Raw genomic sequence first — 16,372 nt, forward strand, 5'->3', positions numbered from 1 at the left:
TCTCTCCCACCCCACTGACAGTGGGCCCTAACCATAGAATAAAAATAAAAAAAAACAGTACTCACATAACATTGCAGCTGCTCGCGTAGAAAAAGCTGTAAACAAAAACATGTGTGACCTACGGTCACACCAGCATAATGGATCCCTGCCCGGGGGCTGATAAGGCGGGGGGCTGTCCTGCACTCCTCCCTGGGCTCAGGTGTCCGTTCCTAGGAGCAGATTTCTGGTCCCAGGGAGGGCTGCATGACATGGCAGCCACTCCATTGCGGCTGGGGGCGCAGGGGTGAGGGGGTCAACTCCCCATCCCATTAGAAAATTCCCTGACCCTTTGGAGTGCCCCACAGCCCCCCCCTAAAAAGCATTCCACCATTTTCACTTTTTTCCTTTGGTAACCCAACTCCCCTTGGTTCAGAGAGGCACATTGATGTGCCAATCTGGCTCGGGGTGCCCAAACCTTACTGCCCCACCCACTGGGGGGGGCCTGTCCCACCATGTTTGGGGCCCTCTCCCCCCTCACCCCAAAAGGGTGGTGGAGCACCTCATGCAGGCCTCCTTGGGCCTCCTACAAACGGCTGTGTGAGATACACCCCCCTTCCATTTGGGGTGGGGAGGATAGGGCCCCCAAAAATGGTGGGACAGGCCCCCCCAGTGGGTGCAGTAAGGTTTGAGCACCCTGGCGCCACATTGGCACACCAATGTGCCCCTCTCTGCCAAGGCAAGTTTCGTAAACAAAGAAAAAAATAGAAAACGGTACACTACACTTTAGGGCGGGCTGAGGGGCACCCTAAACCGCCAGGTAATTTTCTAATGTAATGGGGGGTGACCCTCTACCCCCACACCAAATGCAGGGGGGCATCTCATGCAGCCCTCCCTGGGGTCAGATGCCCCTTCCTAAGAGCAGATATCTGCCTCCAGGGAGGACTACAAGGGGTGCCCCCATTTCCCCCTGGAGTGAGGGGGAGCGGGCCACCCCCCTTTTCTGTAAAATAAATCCCTGGTGGCTAGTGGCCCCCCACTCCCACCCAAAATTCCTCTTGTAATTTTTTTTATTTAATTTTTTTTCATTTTGCCCCTTCCCTGGGGGCAAATCAGCCATCTTCCCCCAGTGGGGCCCTAACCTGCAGGCCCCATCCTTTGGGGGGCCTGCACACTTATTCCTGGTGGCCCTCCCTCTACCCCCAATTGGATGGGGGGCCACCTCATGTACTCCTGCCTGGGGGCATAAGTCTGCCCCCAGGGAGGGCTACAAGGGGAGGGGGGCCACCACCCTTTCAGGGGGGCAAAAATAATCCCAGGCCCCCACCACCCATCCCATTTTTTTATTATTTTTTTTGCCCTTCACTGGGGGTAGATGATCTGCCATCTGCCCCCAGGGTTGTGCACATGTGGCCCCATGCTTTGGGCCTCCCCTCAAGTCACAAACGCATCCCTGGTGATCCAGTGGGTTGCTGGTCACGGATCGAGCGCTCTGCGCCGATCCGTGACCAGCAATTCATCAGAAATGGTGTCTTTGGAAAGGGGAGAATCTCCCCTTTCCAACGACACAATTTTTTCAAAAATCCATGGTGGCCTAGTGGGCCCCAAACCCCCTCCCACCTCCCTTCGATTTTTTTCCCCCCCTCATCACCCCTGGGGGCAGATACTCACTGTCCCCAGGGGCATCCTGCACTGTGGCGCCATGCTTTAGGGGCTTGGGGGTGGGGGCGCTTACCTAGTAAGCAGCCTCCCTCCCCCCGCTCCCAAAACAGATCCCTGGTGGTCTAGTGGCCGTTGCTCCCCTTTCCAACGATATCTGCCTCAATCTGCCTCAATCTGCCTCAATCTCCAGCTTGAAATACAGCCGGAGATCGAGGCAGATGCAGAAGGGCTCTTACCTGCTGTTTTCACCGCAGCAGCCGGAAACAATTGCTACCACGCTGAATTTACTTTCAATTTCATGTCGGCATGCGTGACGTGAAATTGAAGGTAATCCAACCCCTGGGCAGTGAAGGGGGACCTCTCCCTCACATAGCCCGGGCGTTGGATTACAGTTTTGTGCCTGAAAGGACGAGCTATCTCATCCTTGGCAACAGGGAGGGAATCCCAAGGACAAGATAGCTCGTCCTTGGCACTAATGAAGTTAACTAAATGTATTGAATTTAATAAAATTTACACTGAAAGCTGCTAATTCCATCCTTAGATCCAGAACCAAACTTCATTATGGGCCCAACAAAGCAGGCAAAATGCAAGCTTCATATTTGAAAAAAAAAAAAAGAAAAATTCCTTTTAACTCATTATTTCCCCCGAAGGGAACAGATTAACTAAACCTAAAGATATCAATGACGCCTTTCTGGACTTCTACTCTAAATTATAGTCCTCTAACCGCACCATGAAGTCCGAAGAAATTAAATCCTTCTTATCCAATACCAAGGAAAATCCTGTTAGTCAGAGTTCTCATTTTAATAATCCCATTACCCTTAAAATTAAAACAAACTATTTCGGATCTTAAACCCAATAAAGCTCCTGGTCCTGACAGATTCACTGCTGATTTCTATAATACTTTTATGGAACCTATAGCACCTAAATTATATGTGCAATTTAATGAATTGGAACAAAGTCCCGGATCATTTAGTGAAGCCCTCCTAATTCTATTTCCCAAACCTGATAAAGAACCTGCCTTAATCAAAAATATCACACCCACCCCCTCATTAATTCAGATTCTAGCTAAGATTCTCGCCAAACGCTTTGAATTACTCCTTCCCAAACTTATACACCCCGATCAATCCGGATTGACGCTTTGCCTCATCCAATTCCAGACTCCTATTTAACCCTCCAGCCGATTCCCAAAACTCACAAGAACCCCTTGCCCTTTTGGCCCTTGATGCTGAAAAAGCTTTTGACCGAGTGTCCTGGCCATTTATGTTCCACACTTTACCATGGCATGGCATCCCTCCTTCCTTTATTAATTTAATTAAATTTCTCAACTCTCACCTACTACTCCTATTCTCAAAAATAATTCCCTTTTTTCATATAACAAGAGACACCCAGCAAGGATTCCCTCTATCCCCCTTACTTTTCAATTTAGCCCTAGAACACCTTCTCCAAAAGCATTAGAATTAATGTTGGTATCAAATTCATTTTTATAAATCTATCAATTCACCATTAACTTAACATGATAAACAACTACTCCTTGGCGTCAGGATATAAATTAAATATAGATAAATCTGAATGTATGCCTCTTACTAACTATTGTAACCCTTCCAATAACCCTCGAGCCAGCTTCTCCTGGCAATCCTCCCACATCAAATATTTAGGACTATCAATAGCTAAATTCATTCATACCACAATCACTCTCAATATTACTTATCTTATTGAGAAAGTAACAGAAATGACTGAAAGATGGTCACCCCTCTTTCTTTCCTGGTGGGGTTGATTGGATACCATTAAAATGATCATTCCCATTAATGTATACTCACTTTCATTGATTCCCACTATAATTCATTCCTCTTTCTTTAAAAAAACTTGACTCACTTCTCAAATTTCTTTGGAATCAAAATGTACCACGTGTTGCCATCAGTAAATTAAGACTCCCCAAATCTTCAGGAGGTGTTCAATTTCCCAACTTCCAATTTTATCACAAAGCCTTTACCCTAAAACAACTAGTATGATTCAAACAATATGAATCCTGTCTTAATATGGTTCCCCCTTTGGATAAAAATTGAATCTAGACATATTTATCCCCTCTCCATTTCTCACTTCTTAACTACTTCCTCCTGGCCTAACATTTCGTCCTTTCCCTCACTACATTTCTTTAAAATTGTATGGAACAAGCTTCCTGATAGCTCCTATTCTAACACTACCAAACTCAATCGCGCCACTATTCATAGATGGTATTCATCTGGCATTAAATATATCAAACATTTGGTCCACAACTCTTCTTTTATCCCAGTCAGGGATATCTGCTCACACTACAACATCCCTATTTCTGACCTCCCTTTCTACACTTCCTTAATCAAAACAATCTCTATAAAACCATCTACCGTTAATCAAAAATCCCCAGGCCCTCTTTTAAGGTACTAATTAATAACTCATCCACTAAAGCTGCCAAATTTTATTCAATTATAAATGAATAGCCTTCCACCAAACATCAATATCATGAGACAATGGGAAATAGATTGGGGCATACAGATTTCCTTTGAGCAATCGACAAAAATGTGGAAGATTTGTCAATCCACTTTGCCAGCTGCAAACCTTACACAAACGTACCTATTCATACATCGCACATTACTAACTTCAATGCGCATAGCTAAAAATAAAGATAATTACTTAATAAATGCTGGTAATGTGGTGAACCTAATGCAGACTTTATTCACTTAACATAAGTTTGTTCATGTTTTTTGGTCAAAGGTTTGGTCTTGCTTGCAATAAATTTTTCATCTTACACAACCACTAACTTTGGCCAACCTTATGACCGGCACTGTCGCCAATCCAGTTATAAGACAAATCAACTCTCAAGTTTGTTTAGCCTCTTCATTAATATTGCGTTTCAAACCATTATGTTTTAATGTTTTAAGAATTCTACCAATGTATCACTTAATATTTGGTGGAATTCAATTTGTTCATTAAATTGCAATGAAGTGTCATGCTGTTTACATAAATTTGATATGAAATGGAATATATTTTTAGAATTTCTCAATGCAAATGTTTTAACCATATATAGCCTTTGCCCTTCCCCCACCCCTTCCCCTTCCCTTTCCCTTTCCCTTTCCCTTTTGTTCTGTATCCTGTCTTTTTGTCTGGTCTTTGTTCCCCTCATATTGAGCTAATAACTTGCTTCATTTTATTAATTATCAACATTGTCATTTTGAATTATATAATTGCTTTTCTACGGGTCCTAATTGGTACATGAAACAGTTACAGGTTGAAATGGTTAATAATAGCATTCCTTGCGTTATCTACCGCTTCAATGCTTTAATTAAACTTTTAAACAGAAAAAGACAGACAGCAGAAACAGGTTCACATCTCATGAAACAAACATTTTGGAAGAAAGCGGATCGAGGGGGCGTTTATTGGCAAATAAACTAAAGAATTTGACTGAAAGGTCATATCCAAAAGGCTGAGAATGGGAGGGGTGAAATCAAGTTTAGAAGGAAAGAAATGTGTGAATGTTTTAACATTTTACGCTTCCCTCTATTCAGAAGAATTAAATACTGAAGAAAGTTAGTTAGCTAAATCTTTTGCTAAAATAGAAATTCCATGTTTATCCAAAGAGGGGAGAGAAGCACTGGAAGCACTGATTTCTGCATTTGAGGTTGGGGCAGTTATTAATCAACTCAATTTACGGAAATCTCTGGGCATGGATGGACTACATGTTGAGTTTTATAGATCCTTTAGTACCGTTTCAGCACCAGAATTATGTAATCTGTATAATCATTTTCTTTCGGGAGGGATTTTATGTCCACATATGCGAGAAGCAGTAATTACCTTGATTCCGAAACCAGGAATCGATACAAATAAAATGCAGCAGTTACAAGCCCATTTCTTTACTCAATGTTGATGTAAACATGTTCAAAGATCTTGGCTACCCAGCTACTTAAATATATAGGAGAACTGATAGACTATTCACACATGGGATTCATGGGAGATGGGTATGGTTATGATAATATTAAGACCATGTTGGATATAATGGGTTTGTCTAATTCGAAGGCTGAAGAGATTTTTTTAGATGCAGAGAAGGCCTTCGACTGTTTTACCTGGTCATTCTTTACACTCCAATTCAAAATGGGGTTTGGTCCTCAATTCTTAAATGCTATCATAGCCTTGTAATTTGCATCTCAGCTAAGTTATGGGGTAATCAGGAGTGGTCGCTAGCATTTCAGTTGTTTAGGAGAACTAGGCAAGGTTGTCCACTTTCTATTTAATTTGGCTCTTGAACCGTTATTAGCATTCATAAGACAGGAATAGGTCCTTCATGGGTGGAGGGTGGGTGATAGAGAAGTTAAAGTCTTAGCGTATGCTGATGACTTGACGGTTGTGTTAGCCAATCCAATAGAAGGGGGAAAACCTTTCAAAAGGTATGTTAGAGGAGGTGGGATTGTTGTCCGGTTATAAAGTCAATTGGGGGTAAACGGTTGTATTCCCTCTTAATGTTAATCCATTGAGTAGGGGGTTATGAGAATCAAACTGTCAATGGCCAAATTCTTTTGTGAAGTATTTGGGGATTTATCTGGTACGGCACACAGAGGATGGTGGATTTTAATATTGACAAGCTGATTGAGGTTTTGTTAAAGGATATACGTAGGTGGGATCGACTAATTTTGAACATTTGGGCTACAGTTAATGCTATAAAAATGATGCTCCTGCCTAAGGATTTATATTATATACAATCATTCCCTATGCAATGTACTAAAAAAGGGCTTGAACGCATTGACAAGAGTATTTATGGATTTTTTTAATGGGGTGTAGGGGAAGCGGACAAAAATTCCCCGCTTTATAAGGTCATGATTAGTCACTTTAGAGGGGAGGTTTGGATATTCTGTGCTGGAAAATTATCAGAGGGTTTCTTAAGAAGGCTTCTTTTAATTTCATGGAGGGGAGTAGAACAGAACCATTTTGGATTACCATAGAAAGAGAGACTTAAACCCTTTTCTTTAGATTATTTATATTCTTTGGAGAAGTTGCCTAATTCGGGGGTAAAATTAGAATCTATTGTGGTTAATAAAACTGCATCGGTGGAATACATTCAGGGATGCAAACAGGAGTTATTTATGTATGAAGGAGCGTCCATTTGGCTTAATTAGTTGTTGCAAATAGATAACAAAATGTTAAATTGGACGAGCGGGGCTAATGGGGGTATTCTAAAAATTGAGGATATATGGAAAGATGAGAAAATGGTTTCCTTTGTTGATCTGGTAGAGCAATATGGTTTGGGGAATAGAGAATATAATAATAGGTATAGATCTTTAGCACAATTAATGACTGAAAGGCAACAGATATTAAGTGTTTTCCGATGAATAGGAATCCCAATATATGTGGATTGTTTGATACTCCACCACGTATGCTAGCAACTTTTATTAAGTTAATGCCTATGGAGCGATACACAAAGGAGTCATGGGAGTAGTTACGCTTGGCTTGGGCTTCGGAAATGAGGAGAGATTTGTCAGTAAAGGTATGGGAAAGTGTTTGGAGGGTGGCAGTAAATGATAGGATTTTAAATTGCGCTATGTACATCAATGGGTATTGGCTTGGATATATTGGACACCAGAGAAGATATGTGCTAGGGGTTTTATTGATAATGATCTTTGTTGCGGTTGTCAGTGAATGAGAGGAACCTTGTTGCATATGCTTTCGGTGTGTAGGAGAGTGGCGGATTTTTGGCGAGATGTACTGGCGGGATTGATTTGGTGAGAGAATATTATGTTTCCACTAACTTTTAGGGCAGCTCTTTTTCTTTCCAGTGAGGGTCGATGTAAAAATGCTTGTGACTCTTCATATTGGATTGAAACAGCTTTATTGATGGCAATGAAACACATTATTAAAGTGTGGAAAACTAGAAAAAAAGCCACAACTGCAGAACTGGCAGACAGACTTGCTATTACTTTCGCATTTTGAGAAATCTCAGTCAAATAGACTCAATCGGGAGATTGAATATTTGGAAAGATGGGGAACCTTTAATGATCTGTATGGGGAGGTGTAGGTGAGAGAATTGTAGTCTTCTGGTAGATGTTAGTTGGGGTTAGGAGGGGTGTGAGGGGATGGTGGGGTTTTATGTTTAGTCTTTGTGATAGATGTTGTCTTGTTGTGTCTTATTTATTGAATCTCGAGGGTGGGTATTGTTATGCTTGTTTTTTAATACATTTGTATTATATAATGGATAGATTACTTTTGGGGGGGGGGTCATAATACTCGCCTATTTATTGATTGTGGTGTTCATGGAATAAAACTAAAAGAGAAAAAATAACAAAAAAATGAAAAGAACCTATGATCCCACAAGAGGAGAACAGCGCCACAGTAAGCACCTATAAAATAGACTATTTAAAATGTATATATCTGTGCTGGCACGATAGTTAAGTTGTAATCTAGTACTGCTTGCATAGCTGGCATCAAAACACTCACTCATTTAGGTTTGAACGTGTGGAGACGATACATAAGAAGGGAAATGTCAGAACCCCAAGATTATTCAATGAACAAAGCATTTTTCTTCAAAGGGGGAATATGGGAAGGTACTGATGGGGTTGATAATCAAAACCTAAAGGACAAAAACGTGTCAAGAGTGCGATTGTGTTGAAATGAACCAGAACCATAGTTGAAACAGTTAAAATGTGCATCTTCATTAGAAATGTGGAAAACCAAGTATAGTTTTGTCTTATTAGGTTATCCGAGTCAATCACTTCCTCGCCATCAACAAATTCTGTTGATCAGATATTAAATAAAACACAAGAGCATATAATTAGGTAATGCTCGCCTTCAACTTTGTAGAAATAAATATATGAAATATAATTTATATATGATCTTGCTTAAATAATAAAAAGCAAGTTTACAAACAAATGCTACTTATACTCAGTACATAAAACATGATTGTGTAAAATAAACTTTCAAATATATATTTCTTTAAAACTTACATTAGGTTTACTGCAACACCAACAGCAGCAGTTATGAGCATTATATCACCATTTATTTCATAGTCCATATGAATAGTTCGCTGAACAGCTTCATACAATAGGAATGCTGTGAGTATGTACACGAGTAAGACACTAATAATGGCGGATAAGACCTCTGCAAAAGAGGAAAGAAAAACAACATGAGAAAAACATGGCTTAAACAACTGGTCTTTAAATTGTAACTAATAATTGCTAATGCTATGCAAATATAATGGACCAAAAATCATTTTAAGGGAAAGTTACATACCTGTTATACTCCTGTTGGTAAACTAGGTTCTTTATTATAATCAAACAACAAAGAACATCTTTGTGCAGGAGCAGAAGCCCCGGAACACACATTCATAATATATATTAATGCTGGCATTGAGGGCTTTGTGACATCACATTGTGTGCATATTTTGGAGAAAATCCACTTCTGGATTGCCGGCAATGGAAATCTCGTCTTTTGTCAAGTACTAGTGTTTTAAGATGATTTGCTCCATTTAAAAAATATTTGGACCTCATCAGTCATCACTTATGGGAAGATAAAGAAACTCCCAATTTTTCTGTGGATTGTGAAAGGAAAGGGGGGGGTGGTGGTGGTGGTAGGATTGAGCCGAAAAGGACTGGGTTCATCCGGCAGCTACCTGATATGCTTCCCAGTGGGTGAACAGAACAGTAAGAAGCAGTAAAATCCAACCATGGATAGTCAAGGGTTCAACTCCCAAACGTAAATGTGACTTTAGAAACCCTTAGCTTATGCAAAAACCTTCAGGGAATTCAACTTTACACAAGTGTACAGAACCCTGTGCTCATTCGTGGTGTTCTTGAACTAAAAAGGAGAGCAGAGGAGACCCAAAAACACCAGCGGAAGAGAAAGGGTGGCATGCAAGCTAGCAGCGACTAGGATGTGGGACCTCGCAGAGTAAAAATCTGTTCTGGACAGTTGTCCAAGATGGTACTGACATTGCGCAGCAGCTATAAAAGCATTGAACCGCCAGGAAAGAGCAATTCTGACAACAGCCAATGGCAGAGAAGTTGCTTGTTATAAGTTTAAGAGATAACCAGTGGAAAAGCCTAGCATCCAACACCACTCTAGCAGCCCCAGCCAATCCCAAGGACCAGCACAGATACACAACCGAAGCACTATGAAAGAGGCTGGATGAGCCAATCAAAGGCAGCAGCTGCCCACATTAAGAAGGACACACTCTTTGCGGCTCCTTGTGCAGAAAGGGAAATTGCCACTAGGTACAAGTTGGTCACTTTGACTTGCTACCAGGACCGTTATATAAGAGTGAAACATGCCAGAGGAAACCTGAATGTGAAAGCTGAGATTTCAAAGGTCTATTAGATAAATGAAATGGATTGGTGAAAAACGAGAGGTCCATGGGAACCTAAAACAAGAATATTCTGAGAAACCAGAAGTCCATGAGAAATCTGAAAGTGGAATATCCAGGTTCTAAGAATCTCAAGGCCTACGAGAGACCAGATTAAGTGAATGCTGAGAATCTCCAGGACTGAGAGACCCAAGCAAGAGAACGGTGTGAATCCCATGGTCTACGAGAGACTGCATCAAGAGAATTCATCTTGTCATTTGTTATAGCGCCTTTCACCAGAATTATGGCAGAGAAGGAATTTAAAAGGGTCAGAGTTGGGGGCGAATGGATGGGTGGCTGTTGGTGTAGAGGGGTTTGTGGGGGGACAGGGTTGCAGGTTTAGCATGGATAGTGAGGTTCCGATCAATGGCTGTGTTGAGATAATGGTTGGAGAGGGTGTCGCAGAGCCTGATGGGTGATGGTCTGAGAGGATGAGCAAGAGGGGGGCGGGGGGGTTGTCAGGGACGTTGAACTCTGAGATAGTCTTGTGGCGTTCTTTAGATCGGTTGCTCGCATTGGCGATACGGGAGGTGTAGAAGGCATGTGTGGCTTTCCCGATGTTTGCCTAGTTGGAGTGTTAAGAGTGGCTTTGTTTTCAGAGGGAGAGTTTGTCCCCCTTTGACGTTCAAGGCAGTGGTTGAGGGCTTTGAGGAATTTGAGGAGAGGGATGAACCACATGGGGAAGAGCCTGTGCGGTTTGACAGCAGTTTTGTGGGGGTTAGGGAGGAGACCGAGCATCTGAGCCATTTGTTGAAGAAGTCTGGGATGGGAGAACCTCCCTTGAGGGGGAGATTGGGCAGAGGAGAGTAGGGTGGAGGAAAGATCTGGGCAGATGTTTACCTTGTTCCTGAAAGGAATCCTGGGGGCGGCAGGAGGCAGGGCAAGGGGTCGCGGGAGTCAGGGCAGAGAAGAAAATAGAGTTATCAGTCCAGATGATGGGGCGGGTGAAGGCAGAGGAGATCAGGTTGGAGCTGAAAAATACATCAAGTGGGTGGGAGCCTTATACTAGTTGGGTCAGGTTAAGGGCTTCCATGTGGTCAATGAGATGGTGTGTCATGGGGCTAGTGGGAGTGTCAAACCAGAGATTTAGATTCCCAAGAACAGCGAGAATTGGGTAAGACAGAAATATGGGCGATACAGAGGCGATCAAGGAGTCTGAAAAGGTTCCATCATAGCCCAGGGGTTTGAAGAGGAGGAGAAGGCTTAGGGAGAAAGAAGGAGAGGATTGGAATTTTATTAATGGAGATTTGCAGTCCTCATTGCAGGGTTGTTTCCCGACCTGTAAGGGTGCAATGTGGATTTGTGGAGGATGGCTATGCCCCCTGCTGGCTCTATTTTGGGTGATCAGGGAGTAACCTGGAGGGAAAGGTTTGTGTGCAGATGATTGGAAGTTGTGGAAGATCCAGGTTTCAGTGATAAGTATGTAAGGGTTTTCATCGGAGATTAGGTGAAAAATCATGCGTTTGTTTCTGCAAGAGATGGCGGCAGGGAAAATGAGGGAGATCCTGCATGGGGCATTGATGGGGTAGGATGAGGAGGATTGGAGAAAAAGGGGAGAGGACAAATGGATGGACAGGGTTGGGCAAGTATATATATATGTAGTTATGGTTAAATTGCTGTTTCCATAGGAAGAGCACTTTTTGGGTGGCTTATAACTCTGCTCCCCCTGGACGAATCCTCACCAAACTTTGCAAAAAAAGAATATGGGCCACTCTGAATTTCTTTTTGCAAAGTTTGGAGATGTTTGGGCCGGGGGGGGGGACAAAGTTATAGGGGGGTCCCAAAATGTGTTTTTTTCCCCATAGACTGAATGGGGAAAAACTTTGCACACGGCTTCAGGTGAAACCGCTGGACGGATTTTGGTCGAAATCTGCGGCAGGTATGGGGGCTTGGTCCAGAAAGTGTGCTTTTGTAAATTTGGTCACCATCCATCCAGTATGTTTCTTTATAATTATCAAAAAGTAGGTCTGAAATAATTAGTGATATCTATGTTCGCTCCGCGGTCAAACTTACCTGTTCGGTCCACGAACAAGATACTGATTGTCTAAGGGGCTGGCGTCATGACTGCGGACATGCGACGTCTCTGCCCATTGGCTGCTGCGAGACGTGTTCTGCGTCAGATGGTTTGGATGCGCCCGACATCTTGGATCCGCGGAAAGCGGAGCAACAACCATCGTACACATGCTTTTTTCATGAAACTATTTTGCTGTGTCACAGAGCATTGGGAAAGGTTCAGACAGTAAGACATGGGTGATCAATCCATTTGTTCTTCGGTCGTCATGATGTAATGTTTATGGACACCTTGTACGCACAGTAAATGTGGGGTGTAATAACGATAGCACTTCAGTCCATGTATTGGGCAGGAAATGTGTAACTGTTGAAAGCACACGCATATTGGTAGGCAACATTGAAACTGCCAACATGCCGTGAATGAATTATTTGTTCCAATGGCTATTATTAGATTTATTAGTACGCCGCCATGGGTGGCACATGCTACGGTGGTTGTGGCCAGGGGCTAGATTCTTAAGATATGGGTGATCAATGCATTTGTTCTGGGGGGGGGGGGGTCAGTCGTCATTATGTAATTTCTATGGACATCTTGTAGGCACAGTACACTTATACCTACTTAATGACGTATGTTCTAGGGCCTCCTTGTACGCACAGAAAATGAGGGGTCCAATAAGGCCAGTATTTCAGCCCGTGCAGTGCACTGGGGAGTTGTTACATTTGTAAGGACATGTGTGGTGTTAGGGAACATTGAAACTGACAACATGCTGTGAATGCATTATTTTTTCAAATCGCTATTATATTCATTAGTACGCCGCCATGGGTGGCACATGTTACGGTGGTTGTGGCCAGGGCCTAGAGTCTTGGATGCATGGCCGTCGGCCAAAGGTCTTACTTCCAAGACTGTAGGCCCTGCCCACAACCACCGACGCATGTGCCAACCATGCATACACCCGTAGTGTTGCGTTTTGATTGGCAAGTTGTGGGGAGTGCGTGCAGTCTTGGGTGCGTGGCTGAAGGTTATTCAACCAAGAACAAAGTGGTAAGTACTAGATTTGGAAGACACTGCACACCCATCCCATGTAAGATCTACAGACATACAGCTAGGAGGGAAGCCTCTGGGCAGAGGTACTGAAGGATAACACACATAGAATAACCCCCACTACCACACATCACCGAGGTGGTTGTGGGGAGACCCTGCACTCTTGGGTGCATGGCTAAAGCCCATGCACGCAAGACTGAAGTCATAAGCAGTGGAGTTACAAGTCAATATGGGTGTGGTGGAATGTGCTAGTTGTGTTGATGCCCTAGTGTCTTAACTTCATGGCTGCAGACGATGGTCCGAAAAGTAAATTTATAAGCAGCTAATTTACAAGGACCCTGGTTTCCATATGCAGCGATGGTGTGGATAGGAACTATACTCCTTGTACCTTGGTTGTAAGGCGTAGGTGGTAGGTTACTCACCGAAGATGGAAGGGCAGCCTACAGGCACTGCAGCATATCAGTACCATAGATTAGACGTGTAGATTCCCATGTGTAGTAAATGCCTGACAATATACTTACTCCTTACTTTGTTCAGAATCCACATACTTCCAAGTACGATAGCCAATTAAAAAAAAAGTATCAGTTTTTCCATTTCTGTGATGAAAGAAAAAGGTGCGTTAGTGTTTGCATTTTTGAAAGAATTTACTACATTGCATAATAGACTGTTAACTTTTTTTTTTTACCCTCATATTTAGTTTACAAACCAGTGTACTGTGCATTGCGCTCAGTTTCTGCGTTTGCTTTTCTAATCCTTGGGTCTGGGGAAAGAAATCCTTGTCAGATTTTTAAAAAAACTTCATTTCCTATGGTACTAACTACTTCATTTTTTCCTTTCAGTGTTTTCTTCATCTTTCTGATCAATGTTACGTTTGTTGCTTTCCTGCCCATTTTTAACAACAGTTAGATACCTGTAGGCGTATTCTAACTGTGCATTTGTTCCTACAGATTTGTGATATTAATTTGTGTCGTCGTTATATCCCGTTTCCTTCATCTTTCCCATTAATGTTTTCTTTGTTGCCTTCCTGCCGATTTTTAACAACAGTTAGATACCTATAGGCGTATTCTACCTGTGCATTTGTTTCCAACGATCTGTGATAAACATTTATTTGTGTAATTCTTCCATCCTGTTGGGTAGTTAGATACCTGTGGGCGTATTCTAACTGTTTGCAGTCTTTCACATACTTTGTTGACAATCTTGAAGTACACATTATTTCGTAAATTTTGGCTTCAAGAACATTAAATACGCATTTGTTAGGTTAGCTGGCAACCTCTGCTTTAGAGTAATGGTGCTATCGTTACATTCAAACTATACAGAATTCTTTTTAATGTATGCAGTGTAGTGACCTGCATTGGTTGTAGCTCCTGCGTGGTAGATTATTCCTACTGTTGTAAAGGTTTTCTTTCCAAATGACACTTGACCGTGTGAATCCAGTCAGTTAGCAGTTTTTGGTGCCATCTGCATTATAACGTAGAAGCATAAGTATTATGTAGGCACTATGTGATTGTATCAGTAAGGTGGAGCGATTATCTGAATTGCAAATACTACATAATCTGCCATGGTTTACATTTTGTACAAGTTGCTGAAATGGAATGCTCTCACTATTTGGTATGGAAACATACACAAATCGCTCATTTGGGATTTCTTCCTGTATCACTGTGCTACATAGAGTGCATGTATGTTTCCACATGTACGAAATTTGGAAGATTTCATTTACAGGTATGCTTTTGTTTTCCAATACTAATAGTATGTACATTAGAAATTATTGTGGATCTTCTTGTGAGTTCATAGTGAATCTCACCATTCCAGCACAGTCGTCCAATTGTTGCCTTAGTCCATGAACACTATGTGTTGTCAGGATTGCTTGTTGCATTTCTATGCAGCACTAACATTTGCAAACACAATTGGTCTGTACTGTGCAGGTAAATATTGTTAACAATTGGTGGCAATTGAAATAGAATATTCATTGCTACATTTGCATAGCAACTTACCCCACTTTCATTTGTAAATTTGAATGGGCCAGCAAGTTCTGTATTCGAGTGCATTTTTCGGTTTTTCTGTTACTTCTTTGCCGACATGCCTGGTTCACATTCCCGAACAGGTTCTTCTATGTTTGCGGCAATTGATGAAACTAAAGCTTCTTTTCTTTTCTTTGCGGAATTTGCTGTTACATTCTGTTGCATTTCAGTTTCATTTACTTTTCTTTTACCACGTTTCACTTTATCTGGAACAGGGTATTGTTTCAGATGAGGGGTGTACAGTGAACGCAATCTATTGTATTCTAGAATGCAAGGAATATCAGCTTTGACTTTACTTGAATCAAAGTTTATTAGCAATAGACCGTCAAGTGTATTTAAGTGTGATAATGCTACATAGCTCATGCCTCCCCTAAAAACTGTTTCCTATATCTATCAATGCTTTCTCTAGGGTAAGACCTTGGGATTTATGAATGGTAACTGCATATGCAAGAGTTCGAGTAAATTGCTCTCTACGTACATACATGTCTTTGAAGACAAGGAATCGAGCAATTGAGCGCCCTATCCTTTTCACTTCTGAAACTTTATCAAAGCGAATATTTATAAACTGAATCTTGCTATCATGTGGGTACGATTGAAAGCCAACAACTGTGCCCAGTGCTCCATTAACTAGCCCTTGCTCTACGTCAAGGTTACGTTTAAGCATTACTCTACAATTTAATGGTAATTTCAATATTTTTTTCCAACCCAGCTGTGTTGGAGATTGAATTTTCTAAACTATTTAGTCGTGTTGTCGCTTGCTCACACATGGGTACTGTCATACCATGTACGTCTAGTTTGTCTGTGGCCCTAATTTCTATTATTGCTTGCATTTCTTTCTTTAACATAGTTTCATTGAATTTGAAACATATTGCAAGAGTTGGCATTAAGGCCATACAATTGACATTTTTGTGCGGCATTTGTTCCATAACATCAGTTGCACATGCATTATCGCCATACAGTGCATGTATATGCCGGTTTTTCAATACAGCTTGTGCTTCTTGAGATAATACACCAACTCTAATACTTTTTAAGATGTTGGCATAAGTGAGATCTGCAGATTGCTGCATGTTCTCAGTTAATTCTCCGTATTGGAAATGTTGCCAAAGGTTAACATTACCTATGCTACCAACAGTTTCCGGCAGAGTTTGTGGCCTAAGGTTTTAAAAATCGGTTCACCTTTCACTGGTGTCAATTGTAGAAGATCTCTGAAAACGATAATGTATTTCCCTGCAAAGAGTACTTCGTTATTATTTTTAAGTACTTCTTGCAATCCGGGATGAATCAAAGCCAGTACTAGGATGGAGACCATGC

At 41.8% G+C, this 16,372-nt stretch overlaps 1 protein-coding gene across 2 annotated transcripts in view; it reads right to left on the reverse strand.

Moving 5' to 3' along the window:
• Window positions 1–16,372, reverse strand: part of SLC30A4 (solute carrier family 30 member 4) — a 225,074-nt gene that overhangs the window by 123,948 nt on the left and 84,754 nt on the right. For both annotated transcript variants that reach the window (XM_069624943.1, XM_069624942.1), the window contains exon 3: window positions 8,601–8,754. In XM_069624943.1, coding sequence (XP_069481044.1) covers window positions 8,601–8,754 — 154 coding nt within the window. The remainder of the gene's footprint in view (window positions 1–8,600; window positions 8,755–16,372) is intronic.

This window comes from Ambystoma mexicanum, chromosome 11 (assembly GCF_040938575.1).
Source record: "Ambystoma mexicanum isolate Mex_15411 chromosome 11, UKY_AmexF1_1, whole genome shotgun sequence".
Lineage (NCBI taxonomy): Eukaryota > Metazoa > Chordata > Amphibia > Caudata > Ambystomatidae > Ambystoma > Ambystoma mexicanum.